Raw genomic sequence first — 19,248 nt, forward strand, 5'->3', positions numbered from 1 at the left:
AGTCATTCAGTGATTCAAAGAATATGACCTTTTAATATTCTTTCAGATGTTTTCTGACTCTAAATGTTCTTTTCTCATTTCTTAGGTTTTTCTAATTTACAATTAAAACATTTTCAGCTTTTTTCCAACTTCTTCTTCTGTGTAACCTTCAGCTTTTAGCAGTTCAGCACTTTTGTTTTCAGGTTAAATTCGTTTTTTTTTTTATCTCATTCAAGATTTTTAACTTAAATTCAGTAATTAATTCATTTCAGTGCATACATTCAGATTCAAGCATTCACACTGCAGTTTCTTCAGAAAATGCACTTTCTAGTTAGTGTGAATGCTTGAAAAGCATTCACAGTATTGTTCTTCAAATCTTTATTATTATTCCATATTCCGTACGTTTTTTGGCATCTAACTCCTTCAAAACCGTTCAACTTAGAAAAACCATTCAAACATCGTTAGATTCCTATTATTTTGGACATGACTGCTTCTATTTTTCTCATTTTTAACATTTATATTTTTAATTTTATTCAACTTTATTCAACAAAAATTTCCCATGTATTTCAATGGGGAGACCCTTCAAATTCTCATTCAACTTACTCATTTTTAAACTCTTACTACTTCCACATACATTGACATAGAGCCACCATTCAAACTTTAAAACGAAGACAAGACATTCAACTATTCAACTTGTATTTATCTTTTCAATATCTATTATACTTTTTCTTCAGTTCCAGTTTAAGTTTCATGATGTTTTTTCACCCGTTTCAGAGTTTATAATGGGTGTGTATGGGACGGAATGTTGGGGCTAGAGTGAGGCAGCTCAACTGCTAGAGTGAGAGGAGCAAAAAAATTAATCTTAAAATCTTTTTTAAAACTGCTGCTGTGTCCGCAGCGTTTGCTCTACAGGTATGATTTTACCCTCAAAACGTAGCCATCACTGTCCTCTTTCATCCAATGTGTTTACTATTGTCCTAGGTGTTATGGTTCTTTCATAAATGTCACCAATGCACAGCCTCCTCCCTCCAACTCTTCCATAGACTCTAATGTTAAAATGGCTCAGAAGGTTCGTTTGAAAATCAGAAGAGCATGGTGTCTTTCCACTGTCACCACGTCCATATAATAAACTCCACAGACATGAAAACTGAGAATTTGGTAGACTAGACATTGCTGTCGCTCACAGTGAAAGAATTTTGTCAATACGACTTTTACTTTTCATTTGGGAACGATTTGTTTCGGCCTGACTTTTCTGTTCATTTTAAGCAGCAAAAGTGAGGTGCATGTCTGTGTCGTGTGTATGGAGCCATTGGGTGCAGTCACTATAGCAACCAGGCTCACACCTGCCTGCTTAACGAGCTCTCTCTCTCACTCTGCCAAGATTCATCTTAAACACTTCTCTTTCAACTGCTGCTGTGTCCACAGTGTTAAAGCCATCATTTTACCCTCAAAACGTCGCCATCGTTGTTCTTTTTCCAACATCTTGTCTTTCAAAGCTCAGAGATGTAAACTTTTTAAACAGTGTGGGTTCAAGTGGAGGGATCACATTTTAGTCATTCAGTGATTCAAAGAATATGACCTTTTAATATTCTTTCAGATGTTTTCTGACTCTAAATGTTCTTTTCTCATTTCTTAGGTTTTTCTAATTTACAATTAAAACATTTTCAGCTTTTTTTCCAACTTCTTCTTCTGTGTAACCTTCAGCTTTTAGCAGTTCAGCACTTTTGTTTTCAGGTTAAATTCGGGTTTTTTTTTTTTTATCTCATTCAAGATTTTTAACTTAAATTCAGTAATTAATTCATTTCAGTGCATACATTCAGATTCAAGCATTCACACTGCAGTTTCTTCAGAAAATGCACTTTCTAGTTATTATTCCATATTCCGTACGTTTTTTGGCATCTAACTCCTTCAAAACCGTTCAACTTAGAAAAACCATTCAAACATCGTTAGATTCCTATTATTTTGGACATGACTGCTTCTATTTTTCTCATTTTTAACATTTATATTTTTAATTTTATTCAACTTTATTCAACAAAAATTTCCCATGTATTTCAATGGGGAGACCCTTCAAATTCTCATTCAACTTACTCATTTTTAAACTCTTACTACTTCCACATACATTGACATAGAGCCACCATTCAAACTTTAAAACGAAGACAAGACATTCAACTATTCAACTTGTATTTATCTTTTCAATATCTATTATACTTTTTCTTCAGTTCCAGTTTAAGTTTCATGATGTTTTTTCACCCGTTTCAGAGTTTATAATGGGTGTGTATGGGACGGAATGTTGGGGCTAGAGTGAGGCAGCTCAACTGCTAGAGTGAGAGGAGCAAAAAAATTAATCTTAAAATCTTTTTTAAAACTGCTGCTGTGTCCGCAGCGTTTGCTCTACAGGTATGATTTTACCCTCAAAACGTAGCCATCGCTGTCCTCTTTCATCCAATGTGTTTACTATTGTCCTAGGTGTTATGGTTCTTTCGTAAATGTCACCAATGCACAGCCTCCTCCCTCCAACTCTTCCATAGACTCTAATGTTAAAATGGCTCAGAAGGTTCGTTTGAAAATTAGAAGAGCATGGTGTCTTTCCACTGTCACCACGTCCATATAATAAGCTCCACAGGCATGAAAACTGAGAATTAGGTAGACTAGACATTGCTGTCGCTCACGGTGAAAGAATTTTGTCAATACGACCTATACTTTTCATTTGGGAGCGATTTGTTTCGGCCTGACTTTTCTGTTCATTTTAAGCAGCAAAAGTGAGGTGCATGTCTGTGTGCGTGTGTATGGAGCCATTGGGTGCGGTCACTATAGCAACCAGGCTCACACCTGCCTGCTTAACGAGCTCTGCCTGCCACTGTGCCAAGATTCATCTTAAACACTTCTCTTTCAACTGCTGCTGTGTCCACAGTGTTACAGCCATCATTTTACCCTCAAATTGTCGCCATTATTATTCTCTTTCCAACACCGTATCTTTCAAAGCTCAGGCATTTAAACTTTTTAAACTGTGTGGATCAAAGTGGAGGGATCACATTTGACTCATTCAGTGATTCAAAGAATATGAACTTTTAATATTCATTCAGATGTTTTCTGACTCTAAATGTTCTTTTCTCATTTCTTAGGGTTTTCTAATTTACATTTAAAACATTTTCAGTTTTTTTCCAACTCCTTCTTCTGTGTAACCTTCAGCTTTTAGCAGTTCAGCACCTTTGTTTTCAGGTTAAATTCGGGGTTTTTTGGGTTTTTTTTAATCTCATTCAATATTTTAGCTTAATATTCAGCAATTAATTCATTTCAGTGCATACATTCAGATTCAAGCATTCACACTGCAGTTTCTTCAGAAAATGCACTTTCTAGTTTAGAATAAGTGTTCCTTGAAATAACAACATTCCTAATCAGCCAATCACATGGCAGCAACTTAGTGCATTTAGGTATGTAGGCACCAATTGTGAAAGTTCAAAATGAGTATCTGAATATAGAAGGGTGAGTTAAGTGACTTTGACTATGACATGGTTTTAGGTACCAAGAAAGATAAATATCTGCTTCAAGCTAATAGTATGAAAACAGGAAATAAACCATGTTATGACGAAGTAATGCAGAAGAGCGTCTCTGAGCCCAACATGATGAATTTTCAAGCAGGTGAGCTACAGCAGCAAAGGATCACACCGACCTCTGCTCCTGACAGCCACAAATAGAAAACTAAGGCTATAAATCACACAGGGTCACCAAAATGAGACAAGAGAAAAGTGGAACTATTGCTTTGTTCTGTTTTTGCAGCAACTTTCAGATGGTATAGTCAGAAATTCGGGTAAACAACATGAAAGCATGAATCCATCCTCCTTGGTAATTAGTGGTTCAGGCTGATGGGGGTATAATGGTGTGGGGGATGTTTCCCTGGTTGCCCTAGTACCAACTCAAGCTGGAATACCTGAAACTTGGTAAAGCTGCTGAATATCAGTATCTCAGGTTAATTTTGAACGGCACTTACTATTGTATGAGTTTATAAAGCATTTATGTAGTTATTATTTGCAACATATATCAGATGGTGCTGCCGCCATGCAGTAAAAGAAGAAATTACAGTTTATTCTGTTTATGATGGCAGTCCATAAATAATACATTTTAAGGTAGGAGCGAGGGGCGATTTAAATCGGACCTAGGGCCATGATTCACAGTCACTTCAACGCGCTTTATATTGTGAGGTAAAGACCTTACAATAACACAGGGACAATCCCAATAATCAAATGAGCCCTTAATGAGCAAGCACTTGGGAACAGTGGGAAAGGAAAGCTCCCTTTTAACCAGCTGGAGGTTAAATAAACAAATTTCTACCAGAAAATGATACAAATTGGTATTTGCATCAAATGTTAGATGGTAAAAAATAAAATTTCTTGCATATGGACCCATTAAAACCCAGATTTGAGGTCTCCCACTACAACGCTCTTGCAAAAACCTGCACCATTGTCTGAAAGGAAATGGTTAACCTACTGAAATCATGAGCCTTTCAAATAACAAAAATCTCCATTTTATCTTTATTTGAAAAATTAAAATAAAGTGCTTTTTATATACAATACAAAAAGAAAGAAAACAGTAGTGATGTATGATACAAAAAAATACAATTCACAATATTTTTTACATTGGCAGCTGAATTTACAAAACAACTTTACATAAAAACTTGTTTACTTACAATACATGTTGACAAGAGTCTGAGCAACTTGTACTGTCACAAATAGAAGAAGGCCCGACTATAGTGGTTCAATAAGTGAGAGCAGACGACGATACTTTCACTGTGGCATTAATAGTGTAGGCTTGTATTCAAATACAGAAAAACATATTCAGTACCTGCACATATTCGACTAAATCACTGCCACGCCGTATTTATTCTGCGCTTTGCAAATTTAATATTGTTCTGATGACAGCCGCTTCACCAAAAGCTGCCACTTGTTGTTTTTAATAACAGTCAAAGCATGAGTCTTTCATATTGCATGAGTGAATATAGCTGACTAGTCTTTGAAATTCAGTTTTGCAGTGCCATTTATAGGAAATGTAATATAATACTAATGCTTATATTTTTTTTAATATTTAAAAAAAAAAAGAAAAATCAGCCAGTGGTTATTTATGCACTACAGTTTAAGAATAAAATAGAATCCCTGACTGCGCTTGAAGCCACCCTAACAAAAATGTAAAATAAAACGACACCTCTCATGAGCACGTATTGTACAACATTGACACAATTAAATTACACGTATTCACGGTTTTGACGTGTTTTTTTTTTAAAGTATGGCCAGTCCTGTCACACCTACAGTGTAGCGTTTGACTCCAGAGCACTACTACCTGGTTAGTTTATTATCCCCAAGAGGCACATCTCTTGATTATTGTTTCAGAAGGCATTCTCCATTCCCACCCCTCCCCCCAAGGCAGATTTGTAACCAAATCCATAACCTGCAGTGTACTAAGGCTCCTAACATGATGTGCAAATCCTGTGCTTTCTGAGTCACGATGTATATGCCTTCCCTTCAGGTACGCATTTTTTCTGTTGTTGTTGTGAAGTATTGATTTTGCTGGCTGGATCACAATACTAGAGCCATACTCAAGTAAGAATAAAAAAATATTGGATGACATGAGAAACGCTTTCAAGTTACGCAATCATCTGATTTAGTTATATTAAAGCGAGAAAAATCAGTAAAATGAACAATTCCCCTGTTTATTACTGAATGAGAATGAGAGTTATTGCCTTAATGGTTGCCTTTACAACCACCTAAGAGGCTGTTTTCTTCATCAACACTCTTCAGTTTATATTTATATCAAAGGTGGCAGTCTACAGGTGTGTTATTGAAATCACATTATTTTTAGGTGTTTGTTTTAGATTCAGTATGATTCAGTGACAGAACAGCTGTGAAAAAATGTCTCCATAAAATAACCTATTGGCCACATAATAATAATATTAATAATGACGATAATAAATATTGATAACCTTTCATCATGCTGCAATAAATGACCTGCCGCAAATTTAACATTACCGTTCCGGACGCTCGTCTTTTATCGTCTGTTTTTGTCACGCCAGCCTTTCAGAGCTGCATCATCTTTCTCCAGAAAACGCACCAAAATGGCTAAAATCTCTTGCATACTTGCGACTGCGGTGTAATGAGTGTGCGTCTCTTTGCGTGGGTGTGTGTTTGTAGTGCCACTGTATCTAAAGTAATTAACAGTGCCAACACCTTTGTGCTTACTCAGTCTCAAGGTGAGGTGTTTCTCGGTGTTTACCCCACTTCACATTATTTGCTTTGCATAGACTGCCTATCTCATGAAGAATAGCGTGATAATACCTGGAATGAGTCCCCCTCTCTTCCCTTTTATCATATTTGGTGAAAGAAAACCAAGACAAATCTAACAACTTAAAGTCAGTCGTCATCAGACAAATATTTATACCTAGTAAAGATGGCAATACTTAAAAAGCACATTTCTCTCTTTTCTTGGAGTGCAGTGATTGAGGTGGTAAGAGTTTCTGCATTTCTGCTTTCATCTTTTCAGATTTCTTTGTTCTTGCTGTGTTTGAATTAACTCTAAAATAATGAGTGTACTTGTGTGAATGTACACAGGCTATCCTGTAAGAAACATTACAGGACTTTTTTAATATATATGTATGTATATCTTGCCTGTCTTTGACTTGTTCGTGTGGATTCTGCTTTACCTTGCTACAGTACAGTACATAGTGCACAACCTCAGTGAAGGCTAAACTCTCGCAGAATGAAAATAAATCAGCAAACACTGCGTCAGGCGTCGTGTTCGAGCATCACTCTGCCTTTCAGAGTATTACCGGCATGTCATATGGACGGACTGTGAAAGGCAACTCTCTGAAATCTGTTCGCTAAATCGTGGTCACGATGCCATGTCAATGCTCGTTACATTCCCGTGAGCCGTACGTGAAAGTCTGAAGGCGAGCCGGAGCTTCTTCAGTGTGCTTCAAATGCACTTGAATAAGAGGGTGAGAGGAAAACGAAATAAAACGCACATGGACCACATCGACAGAATTAAAAAAGAAAGAAAAAGGAGCGAGAGAGAGAGTGCAAAATCTGTGTAATGTAAAGTCTCTCCACGAGAGTGCTGATTTTTCCCTCTTATGTTTTTGTCTTTCTCAACAAGTGCACTCTTTCCTTTGAGTTCAAAAGCAGTCACTCCATATAACATGAAGCCTGCCTCACACTATAGAGTCTTTAATCTCGGAGCCCAGCCGGACTCGAGGCCGGGGGCACGTGGGTGAAATCTCCACGTGGCTCTCTCTTAAGTTCAGAGGCCTCTTCTCCGATTCAGAGAAGCTCTTGCTGTTATCAGGTGACGAGCACTCGTGCGGTGGAGTGCTGCAGATGTAGTTGTCATTAAGGGTCTGGTACCCCTTGTGATCCGAAGCTGAGGTTGTGACTGTGTTGCCGTTGAGCGGCAAGTTTTCAGCGGGTTTCCCCACTATTCTGGGCTTCTTCTGCTGCATGTTCGGGCACTCTCCCTCCTTCAGCATGGACTTCATGTGGTCACGGTTCCTGTAAACCACAAAAAGGGAGAAGACTACCAGGGAAAACACCAGGAGGGCGCATACAACGATTAGCTCGTTCCAGTAGGTCTTTGTGTTGATCTGCGGCGAGCGGGCCTCCCCTGGCAGGATGATGATTTCCTCCTGTGAGATCTGCGGCGTACGTGAACGGCCTGTCAAGGTGGTGCTCTCCTCCTTGGCTTCGCCTCTCACACAGTAGTTTGCCAGCAGCTGTCTGAAGCCCTCCTCCACTGACCAGCACTCGTATGTTTCCTGCTTGTCCGCTTGAGCTACCACCACCAGTCCCCCCTCTGGGCTGGGGTAATGGAAATGACCTGCGCTCTCACCGAACTCCCACTTCCTTTCAGCCAAATTAGAGCGCAGCTTGCAGGGCAGTACTTTGAATGTGTTGGCTGGGATAATGATCACCTGGCATGACGACATCCCTGCGGAAAGTCAAAGCGTAGATGAGTCAGGTATGGCGTGAAAAAAGGCTGTACCACACGGCTGATACAGAATAATGTTTTTTTTAATCAACTCTCATTTTGAGAGGCATAGCACGGAAATGGAGAGTGCTCTGTAAATCTTAGAGAAGAGGAGGCCACATACGTGTAGGTGGAGGTCTGGCAAACCGTGGACTTGCCGCAGTCTTATTGCAAATAGCTGATGTGTCTGCTTCATCTACATCCTGCCGCCAGGCACTGAAACACATACAATTAACCATAAATAATAATCATAATCTTCTTTTTTTTTTTAAATGCACTCTCTCATCTAATATTTGCATATCACAGGCATAGACTGAATATAAAAGAAGGACAGAGCCCCTGGGCCTGAAAAGTGAATCCAGTGTGAAAGATCTTTAAACCCGTGTTCTTACTCATGTGGAGCAGGGGGCAAATCTGGGCACAAACAAAAGATTGTAAAGCGGATTAAACAGTTTCCTAGTGGGTTTATAGTCTTAATTGCTAGTTTCCAGTCTTATTTAATACAACATGATGCTTGTTTGGTAAATTGTTTTCCTGTTTAGAGTAAAATACATGATTATTCGGGGTAGAGCATCCCTCATGCCTGGTTCATCAAGATGGTGACAATGAAATTGCCAAATTTGAGGTTTCAAACAGGACAGTTTATGATCACAGAAAGCCTTGGCTGCTAAAATAAATATTGTGCAGCGGGATACGTACTTGTTTGGTGTAGCACGTCTGACATCTACACATTGCTTCCCATTCCAGGCACAGTAAGGATCCCTCGAGAGGATGCACTCCCCACAGCTCTGATAATTAGTGCAGTTAGCTACTGAGACCTCCACCAGTTCAGAGAAAGAAGAAACATAGAGCTGACCCTGTGGATGACAGATGACAAAGAAGGGGACAGTCAGGAGGTGCCCCAAATACTGATACTGGGTTACTATTTTCATCCAGAGTCCTCTCTTTGTGACCCTGATCTAAATGTGGTAGACTTCTTTCATCCATTTTAAAAGGAATTCCTTTGCCCTGATGTATGGAAGCACATGCCAGGATTCAGGAAGTGTCACAAATCCAGCTGTTAAAACCCCAGCTGCAGATCCCCTGAGAGAAAGTTGCACGCAATTAGCTCACTGAACACGGGGTACGCTGCAGGCTGCGACTCTTAATGGCTCATGGAGTCTCTAAACTGCCAATAAATGAATTTACTGAGCCCATTAGTTTAAACCATGAGAAAGTGCTGTGAATTAAATCGGACCGTTTTCTTTCCGAACACCACGTGTACCTTTTCAGTGTCCAGCTCAATGTGCTGCACCGGCTGAGAGTCACGGAAGAGCACCATCTCTTCAATAATGTGCATCTTCTTGTTGACGTTAATGGCTTTATGAAGTCTCCCATCATCTGGAGAAGAGAGTTTAAGTGAAGTCAGATAAAACAAGGGTGCAGGTGAAGAGTGTTTGTGAGCGGTGAGCTGTTTACCTGTGCCAATGAAGAGCACGTTATACACCTTTTTAGCTGCTTGAACACGATGGACGGCGATCTGCGTGTAGCGGACATTGCGCTTGAGTAGCAGAGGCTGGCTGCGGATCACGCTGTCCATCAGGAAGTGGTCTTTGACAAAATTCAGCACCTTGTCTGGCATGAGCAACGAGGAGGAGATGCCCTGTTTTCTGGCAGCGTTTGTGATGCACTGGAAAACACAACAAACATACTGCTTTACATGCTTTCCCCATACGTTCACTGGATAATGAAACCTGCAGCGGCTGTACAGCACTTCTTTGTGTGTTTATTTTATTACCAGGTCATTTCAGTGATTTCAGTTTGATAAGTCAGGAAATTAAACCTACAGTCGTTTGATAAGAATCATGTTTAGGACCTGGAGACGAGTGATGCCTGTCTAAAAGATATCTGATCAAGCCTCTATCAGCAGTCACAAATGGGAACAACCTAGGCTACGTTCACACTGCAGGCGAAAGCACATCAAATCCGATTTTTTGACCCTATGCGACCCATATCCGATCTTGGTATGACAGTGTGAACGGCACAAATCCGATATTTTCAAATCCGATCTGGGTCACTTTCGTATGTGGTACTGAATCCGATACATATCCGATGTTTCAGAAAGCGACTGCTGTTTGAACGGTCAAGTTCCATTAAATCCATCTTATGTCACTGACACAAGACAGACGCCAATTATCAGCGCCGGAGAAGCGCCCGATAAGACATCGCGAACGCTTCCTGGCCATCCGGTGAAACTGCTGGGAAGACAACGTTGGAGAAACGTTAACATTTTATTTGTACTGTATAATCTGCAGATTATGACAGAAATCTGCAACTATCCTTTGAAGCACCGCTCCTCTAAAACAGCAATAAGGATAATTATTAGGTTATCTACATTATTATGTAAATAACAAAATAACTTGAAGCAAAAATTGGGAAACGTGAAGTCCAAAGTCTTTATATTAAGGGCCATCTGTCAAACAATATTGTTTGCTCTGGGTCTAAACAGAGCGCGTTGTGTGTGACATCTTCTTTTGCGCATGTGGGCCGCTTTGAGCGTTCACACTAGAGCACGTTTGCTGTCGCATTTTATTTGTAGTGTGAACGAGCAGACAGAAAAAATCGGATTTGATCAAAAAATCTGAATTGAGCATTAAGACCTGCAGTGTGAACGTAGCCCTAGAGACCTCATGCAGCTGAAGAGACACAGTGCAGAGTAGTGACATGTGCAGGATGTATCTACTGGGTTTTCCAGCAGAGGGCAGCAGGAAAGCACTCACCGCTCCAGGCCGAGGCTCTGGCACCGGATGGTTGTAAGTATACCACTGCTGGGTTTCGCGGTTAACCTCACGGTATCGCCCGTTGAACGCCTTTTCTACCTGGTCCATAGTGAAGGAGCACACTGCAGAGCTTCCTGATGCACCTTTGTACCTTTTATAGGACATAAACAATTGACAGATGATTACAATCTTTCAAACTTGTAAAGCCTTGAAAAAAGCTGTACGTAAACATAGAGATAATACAGTGAAAATCCACCAAAACAGATGGAAAACTGGTAGTTAAGTCCTGTTACACTCTTCTTTGCTTGACAGTAAATTTTATACATACATTTTATCTTTAAATAACAATTCTCATCTATCACAGATCATTGAGAAACATGATTGAATACATATTTAATTAGTAATCTAAATGTTACGAGTAAGATCAAGATGCTTGTCTTGATCTTCCTGGTGTTCATAATGGTTTAAATCTCCACAGCCTTCACAAACACAATCAGGTATGCCACTGTTTTTCATTTTATAATCCCTCATGTGTGTGAAATAATTACCTTAAAGGTGTCTGTACATTTATTTCATTGTTATCTTAATCAAAAGATTTAAAAGCTCTCACCACTGAGAGGTGAAGACTCCATAAAACACTGTGTTCTTCCAGTCCTCCGGACTGGGTGTGAGCACAAACATGTCTTGGATTATGTTGAAGGGAAAGCCGTCATCGGGCAGAGAACACAAGAGCTGAGCCTTCAGGAACGTCGTCCATTTCTTCTGCAGCACCCTTTCACCTCCAACGTCACCCTGCAACACAATAACTGTTGGTTAGGAGGGGGATTTTTTCCAGCACGAGGCGCTGCAGTATGAGATCTGACACCTGAGGTCAGTATAGACAATATCCTCACACAGTTTGACACACAAGTGTGATTTGATGGGATCTGACAGATCTGCGGTGCATATTCTGAAATGATGATATGCACCACATGGTACACTGCAAAAACATACTATAACATGCCTTTGATCAGGGGTGTCAAACATTAGGCCTGGGGGCCCATTGCATCAGTTTGGAAAATTGAGGGGAAACAGGGATTGGACTTTTAACTGTATTTAAGTTTTACAGCGTTTCCTGGTGATAAAGACCTCCCCTATGGCCATTTATACTACATTAAAGTAATTAAGTAACCGATAAACAATTAAATGAAAGGGACATTCTTTGTGAATTTAAGCCCAAATAGTTGTGCTAATACACTTTACTTCTATCATGTAGAAAAACTAAGATGTGTTGTTGAAATTACACTGCTTTTTTATTAGATTAAGATACCACAGAGATTAAATGTGTATTTAGTGTAGTTAAACTTCTTTACACTGACAGGAAAGGAAGTTTCACTGGTTGAGGGATCGAAGTGGGCTGCATGTGGCCCACCGTGTAAAATGAGTGTTAACATCCCTGCCTTAGACACTGTATGTTATAATGTGTAGGGAAATACATTCTCCTGTCTTTGTTTTCCTTCTTTGTGACAAAAACAAAAACAGAGAGCGCCCTGTCCAAAGGTGAATTTGTTCAAATTGACGTAACTGAAAAACATTAACCTCCTCGTAAAACCACAATGAGCTAAATCAATTGTGCCTGCAACATAGTTACAACCCCGAGGCGGAAGACTTCTAGGTCATGAAAACAATATACATCATCACAACTGGCATAGATAAAAAAACACTTGGGGCTTAGAGGAGGGCAAATGCTTTTAAATGAAAAAGAAGAAGCACTGCTCTCTGACAATCCTCCTTGACTGATACTGCTGCTGTGATTCACCGCCTTTGGCACGAGCCTTCAAATTGCTATGAGGGATGTGGGACTTCTTTGACATGCAGACTAATTAGGATGCACCGATTTGTATGATAGAATATCAGTGCAAACTGGAGAGTAAATACATCTCGGCGCTTCAGTGTGAATGACATTTACAGTATGTGATATGTATATATATATAACTGTTTGATGAGGTGTTACAGGTCTCAGGAAGGTGATTGCACATCAAGAGCTAAATTAAAGAGCTTAATTTAGTTTTGTAAAGAGACAATCTGTTTATCATAGATCTAACAAGCTCGAAGTTCGCCGTTGTAATCAGTTTTGCAGCTCTCCAGAGGACCAAGAGAAATGCTAAATGACCTAAACCACATAAAACGTCTTTAACATGAAGCTTCAATTGAGTCCACCTTAGCATAACATTAATCAGAGGAAGTGGCAGCACAGGATGGAAAGGGAAATGACACATGACCAAGACTGAGCTTCTGAAGCAATTACTTGTTGTAACCCAGGCAGATAATGAGCAACATATATATTCCCTGGTCCTTTGGGCTGAACCGAGTTTTATAATTCAGTGCCACTCTGGGCTTAAACTGACTTCTGAATAATTGAAGAAAATGCATCCCATTCATTAATCCCTTGTAAAGGCACCCCTTGTTCAAAAGGCTGTTCAAAAAGCCATGAACATGGCGGGCGGTAATGGCTTCTTTCTGGGAAACGGAACAATCCTGCAAATGAGAACATGCTTTGTTGTGTTTGTTTCAACCAAAACATTGTTTATCATTCCATAGTTAGCCTCGATGAAGTGGAACTAAAGCAATAGTAAACACCTGGATATACAGCAAGTATGGAGACGGCCGCCGACACAGTTGGTGAAGCACATTTTGGAAGACTAAAACTGGACGTGAATAGTTTACTTGAACTGGCGTCGCTGTAAAGTTTTACCGAGACTGACCGTTTGCCTCATTTTAAAGCTTTGTTATGCTTTATATTTCCTTCAGCACTGCTTAAGAAGCTAAAAACCTTAAACATTATTGCCAATTTCCTTCTGGGTAATCTGTTCCGTGTTACATATTTTAAACGTACGTGAGAAAATTATCATCAAAATGCCACATGAGCAGAGTTATAATAGTTTTGATTTTTCTCTAATTAGCTTTTATTTTTATTTTGTTTTGACATTTAGTTTGGGTTCAGTTAGTTTCCAGAGTGGGTTTGCTTGTTTTAGTTCAGTTTTTATTATTTAAGAATATTTAGTTTAGTTTTTAATGGTTTAACTTTCAATTCAATTTAGTTCAATTCAGTTTTATTTATTTAGCACCAAATCACAATAACAGTTGCCTCAAGGTGCTTTATATTGTAAGGTAGACCCTACAATAATACATACAGAGAAAAAGACAACAATCATATTACCCCCTATGATCAAGCACTTTGGTGACAGAGGGAAGGAAAAACTCCCTTTTAACAGGAAGAAACCTCCGGCAAAACCAGGCTCAGGGAGGGGGTCCATGTGCCGCGACTGGTCAGCTTTAGTCTTTTTAATTATTACTCTATGAAACATTTTGAAAGGATTTCACTCACAGTCTTGTTGACATTCATCAATGCCTCATTAGGAAAGCTTTGATAAAATGTTAGTATAAAACTAACAAATACTAAAACTTCCTTCTTCTTATTCTTTTACTTAATTAAAATAGGTTTTTTTTTTTATCTATTTTTACTAGTTGCTCCTGAGTCAATATTAATATTGGAATATTTGTCCTTTAAATGGATGTATGGAGAAAAAAAGGTGAATGAATGAATGGATGGACCCCCCCTCCTTCCATCTCAAACTCTCATCACTATTTTTCACCCTCTTCACACAGTGGTGAGTGTGATTGTTTTAGGAGAGCCAAACAGCAGTCTGATCTGGAGGACTGACTTCTCGAGGCATAAATACTAATATAATGCTTAAAAATGAACAAACACTGTGTGAGGTCCGCAGAAGGTGTCAAAGCATTTCTGCACACAGATCCCACGCTTCAGTAATCCTAAGTGATTTGTAGTTGGATACTGAATCCTGTCTGAACGCAAATATTTGGTGAAACATGATAAGAGCAGAGAGAGCAGATTTGGATGGAAAGGAATCAAACTGAGGCGAACGTGCAAGAAAAATGTTTTTCTGTAACAACAGCTCGTGCGTCACTGCCCAGAAGGACTCTGAGCTATAAGCAGCTTTCAGTAGACTACATACTGTACATTCCTGTATAGGTACTGAGCACAAACAAACAAGCAAACTCCTGCTTTAATAGAATTCTATAGAGACAGCAGGGAGTACACATTACCCAAGGGTAAGAAAGCTGCTTTAGATGGACTATCTGCCTTGGAGCGTCGCTCACCTTACACACACGAGCAATGCGTGACACAATGGTGTTGTCAAAGAAATCAAACTCCTTCCCCGCTTCACTGAAGAAGAAGTAAATCTTATCATCATCGCCCACCGGGTTGCCCTTGGGAAGGCTCTCCTGTATGTAGGCAGAGCCAACAAAGGCTGGATCTGAAAGGAAACCAACAATACTGTCACAATGGGATCTAGGGACAGACATCCCTATTCCCATGGCAAACGCAGTCCAATTTCAACAGGGACTGACAGACTGCAGGTACACACTTTTTCATATTCATCATTTCAAGTGATGCCACACTGTAAACTTCCCATTCAGTAGATTTGGTGCAAGCAGTTTGACAATGTCATTTATCTCAAATGAGACACAACAAAAAAAACATTGCCTTCCAGCTATTATACTGTACCTTGAAGCCAGTTAAGTGAGTTTTCTGTTTTTAGAGCTGTTCCTTGGCTTAGACTCTTGTAAATGATGGGTTCATTTCCTTGGAAATTACTGACTGTGCCAGTATACAGCTCTCCATCTGCAACAGGGTGAAGAAGACCATCGTAATAAGAGTACTTATCACAAGGGAATGGGCTTCTGCGTCACATGCGGTAATGAAATCCAGAGGTTATGCCACAGTTTGTCTTTATAGGATTTACCAAAGTACTTTACTGATTCCCACAGTGGCTTCTATAAATCCAAAACATTTAAGCGAGCCTGATTTTTATCAGCGGCTGACAGCCATCGTGAGACCTACCAGCCATGATGGCAGTGGACTTGTATTCAGGGTTGAATGGGCAGCGGCTCCGTCCATCCTCTGTAACAATCTCACCAGTATCGCTCTTGACAAGGGAGAAGTCTGTAGTGTTCTGGAGGAAACACACACACACACATCACATGTCACACGCTGAGTTTGAAGTAGAGCTGTAACCTGCTCTGATAGTGACCGCAGACTCAAGTCTCACAGCGGAAAGGAGGTCAGTCTGTGTTTGCTAGAAACTGCAGCAAAGGTCACGTGTTTGTTTGTTATGGATTGCTCTAAAAGGCCTTAAAAGATTTGTAGAAAAGGATTGAAAACGACATTGATTCTTACATTATTCGATTACGTGCATTAAATATTTTTGATCCATTTCCCATAAGGCACAGGAGATACTAAAATAATGCACTTATATGGTATCTGGCCGGGCAGAGCCTGAGCCAGACTGCTAAGTGAGTTGAGAGGCAAGAAGCAGAATGCATCTCTTCCTCTAGAATCAAATAAATAAATCAGATATAAAATCTTGCACCGGGGGTAATCAGCTTTTCCAAAAACAAACAAATGGAACAGATTTTTTTTTTTTTTTAATATCCAAAACCAGGCGTGCTCAAATGTGGGCACTGCAACAGATGCATGCTCCTCCATTAAACACTTACTATGTAAGCACAGATGGGGCTGAAGGCATAGGTTCCACAAACGTACAGATGAGTGCTGTTCATGCGTAGTAAGATTTTGATGTAGTTGAAGCAATCCGTCTGTATTAGAAACACAGGGAAAAGTTCTATTAGACTGATTGTTTTAACCAACTTCTTTCTTTTAAACTGTCCAGAAAGTCATTTTTCTTTTCATGCTCTAACATAGAACAGTTTAGAGAAATCTGTGAAGAAGTAAGAATACATTTCCATCCGACAGCTTTTCAAATGGTAAAGTAAAAGCACTAATTCCTCCTGCTAATGTAGTGACCCTTACTGAAGGCTCTGTGACTGGGGGCTGCCATAAAAAAAAGTGGAAAACTGTGACTGGAAGGAGGGAAAAAACATCCATTGTTGTAGCATGGAAAGTCTCAACTTGAGAGGAAATGTCCAGGGTTCTGCCCTGGATCTGTTTGCCATCTAGCACTGGTCGTGTTTGAGCCACGTGTGAGTTTAGGCACTTGTGTATGAAACCATCAGTTCACTCGCCTGCAGGTCTTTGCCTTTGAAACTGCACTCTTCTCTCTTCCTCTCTGGGGTTTTCCATGCAAGCTGCAGAAGAAAAATAGCATCAATTGCATACAGTAGATATCATATAGTGAGGTGTGTTATAGTCACTTTGGACTACTGGGAGCTTAGCATACTTATTGCCATCTACGTATACTACACCTCTGGGATCATATCATAAATGAATTCATATAAATACAGTTTATGTGGTATTGCAGTTCACAGCTGCTTGCACACTGACTCTTACCTTTCTTTGTAGCTTGGCTGCGCTGATATCAGAGAGGCTGAGAGCCAAGAGACTCTCCCGAGCGCCAACATACAACATGCCGTTTTCGCTACTGAGCAGCAGAGAGGTAAAGTTGAAGACTCCGCTCACTGAGAAACTTCTGGTAGTTCTCTCCTTTGCATCTATACAGAAACAAAAACACAGACAGAGGAATAAAAATAAACATGTAATAATTCAAAAATGAACTTGTCCAGGTTAAAATGAGGGGACGGATCACTATATTATAAACTGCTGAAGACAGGGAATGAATTAAGGTGCAATCACAACACAGAATGAGACTTTTTGTGTGTCTTAATATTAATGACAAAGATTTTCTTAAATGATAGAATATTTATCTCTGCATGAGCATTGCTATTTTGCACTTTTGACTTCATCAGTTAGCACACAGTGAAAACTGATGTGAAAATGAGAAGAATGAGGGTGAAAGCAAGAGAAAGCCACCCAGCTCTCACTTGTGACTACATGTTCAGCATCTAGAACCAGAAAAAGATGGACTTTGAAGCTGAGAATATCAAGTAGATGAGATGAACAGCAACATATAATGTGGGCCTCACAGTGTTTGTTAAACCTGAAGGTTTTTGCAAAAATAAATAAATGACTGAACGAATGTGCCTGTTTCTCTGTCTGCTTGGACAGTACGTGAAACTACAGCTTCCAAATCTTACTGGCACCTCATCAGAAAAATTCCCCATATTTCTCCAACAGTTCAATAATTTTAAATCAACTATGGAAAATAAATTGCTTTGTTTCCACCACACCAACAACTCCTGACTAAAGCCAAGAGTTAAACCATTAACTCCCTCTAATCGCTGCTTTAAAAAAGCCCATGTGTATCTCAGACTTGCAGCAGTTTGGAGGCCTTCACTGCCAGCACAACGTGAACAACTCGCCTCAGCGGCATGCCAGCATAAACAGAAGCCAGGAGCTAATGGAAACTTAGTCACTGAAGTTCTGAAACAGGATCTCAGGCCTTGAAATGTGAACTGTAAAAAAAAGAAAAGAAATAACAGAGTCCTCTTTGAACCCACCTACTATAAGAGTACGGACACTAATAGCTGCATAAATACTAAAGATTTAGAAAATGAAGTTAAAGAAATAACACAATATACCCAAGTTGTGACATTTCTGTAAGCTAGACAGAAAGTAAATAAGAAAATAGTTTTTTAAGTGCCACATCAAAATGCAATGCTTACAGAAAAAAACAGAAAAAAGAAAATGCAAATAGCACATACAAAAAAAAAAATGAAAATGAAAGCTGAAACAGTGAGGGGAACACAATCTAAATTTGTAAATGCAACTTTTACAAATATACAAAAAAAGGTAGTAATGCAAACAGTTTGCAATTTCACCCTTTGATTGCTTTTCTTTCCCTTTATTTAGTTTTAACATATTTTCATCAAGAAGGAAAAAAAACACACTTATTTTAATTCATATCACAATATTTTGAAAGTTACTCTCATGTATTCGGGGGACTTCCGATCTATGAGCCAGCAACAACATTTAGAGCGCCTCGTCACATCAGCTGATATGATGAGGCACCTTTATCTACACTGTACACAGGTGACAAGGTAAAGGACAAATCAGTACAAAGTTATTCTGAATGATCACCTCTAAGACAATTGCTGGGGCACAAAGGGTCAATACACCTGTGGGAGATTTAGGGCCATCATCGAATCACCAAATGAAGGAGTATATACTTAAATTTAAATGTGGTAGGGTTTCAAGGCTTTGAGAGTCGCTGCTAGTAGCAGCCCACTGTGGCAGTGATGCATTTTCACTGTTTTTCACTGTTCAAATTTACAACATCACATGCACAGTAGAGTGAAACTGTATTAAACCCACTACTGCTGGTGGTAATAATTAAAATTATAGCACTTCACCGCATTAAACTAATCCGGTCCAGATAAAGCCATTAAGTTCTACTGACAATAGGCTCACCATGTGGTACATACCCTGCAGTATATGTGACCTAATATAACCTCACCTTAGTGTGCTGGTACAGGAGGTCGAGAGACTTCCTCTCCCTTGGGAAAACAACATGTTAATAGCGGTCCATCACCACGGCAACAGTGAGCCATATTGTAGTTAAATCTGTCCGTAAAACCACAAGAG

The 19,248-nt window shown here is 39.6% G+C and overlaps 1 protein-coding gene across 3 annotated transcripts in view; it reads right to left on the reverse strand.

Moving 5' to 3' along the window:
- Positions 1–4,506: 4,506 nt before the first annotated feature.
- The window catches only part of sema4ba (sema domain, immunoglobulin domain (Ig), transmembrane domain (TM) and short cytoplasmic domain, (semaphorin) 4Ba), a 53,411-nt gene continuing 38,669 nt past the window's right edge, over positions 4,507–19,248 (reverse strand). For all 3 annotated transcript variants that reach the window (XM_086298613.1, XM_086298614.1, XM_086298612.1), the window contains exons 3-15: positions 17,098–17,258; positions 16,833–16,895; positions 16,308–16,406; positions 15,652–15,763; positions 15,316–15,432; positions 14,907–15,064; positions 11,356–11,537; positions 10,746–10,896; positions 9,445–9,655; positions 9,251–9,366; positions 8,686–8,843; positions 8,111–8,202; positions 4,507–7,947 (exon numbers count right to left, since the gene is read on the reverse strand). In XM_086298613.1, coding sequence (XP_086154739.1) covers positions 7,175–7,947; positions 8,111–8,202; positions 8,686–8,843; positions 9,251–9,366; positions 9,445–9,655; positions 10,746–10,896; positions 11,356–11,537; positions 14,907–15,064; positions 15,316–15,432; positions 15,652–15,763; positions 16,308–16,406; positions 16,833–16,895; positions 17,098–17,258 — 2,393 coding nt within the window. In that variant the 3' untranslated portion in view covers positions 4,507–7,174. The remainder of the gene's footprint in view (positions 7,948–8,110; positions 8,203–8,685; positions 8,844–9,250; positions 9,367–9,444; positions 9,656–10,745; positions 10,897–11,355; positions 11,538–14,906; positions 15,065–15,315; positions 15,433–15,651; positions 15,764–16,307; positions 16,407–16,832; positions 16,896–17,097; positions 17,259–19,248) is intronic.

The sequence above is a fragment of the Aulonocara sp. 'chitande type north' Nkhata Bay genome, linkage group LG7 (genome assembly GCF_057382095.1).
Source record: "Aulonocara sp. 'chitande type north' Nkhata Bay isolate Kocher_YH1m ecotype deep benthic linkage group LG7, A_spYH_male_GT1.1, whole genome shotgun sequence".
NCBI lineage: Eukaryota > Metazoa > Chordata > Actinopteri > Cichliformes > Cichlidae > Aulonocara > Aulonocara sp. 'chitande type north' Nkhata Bay.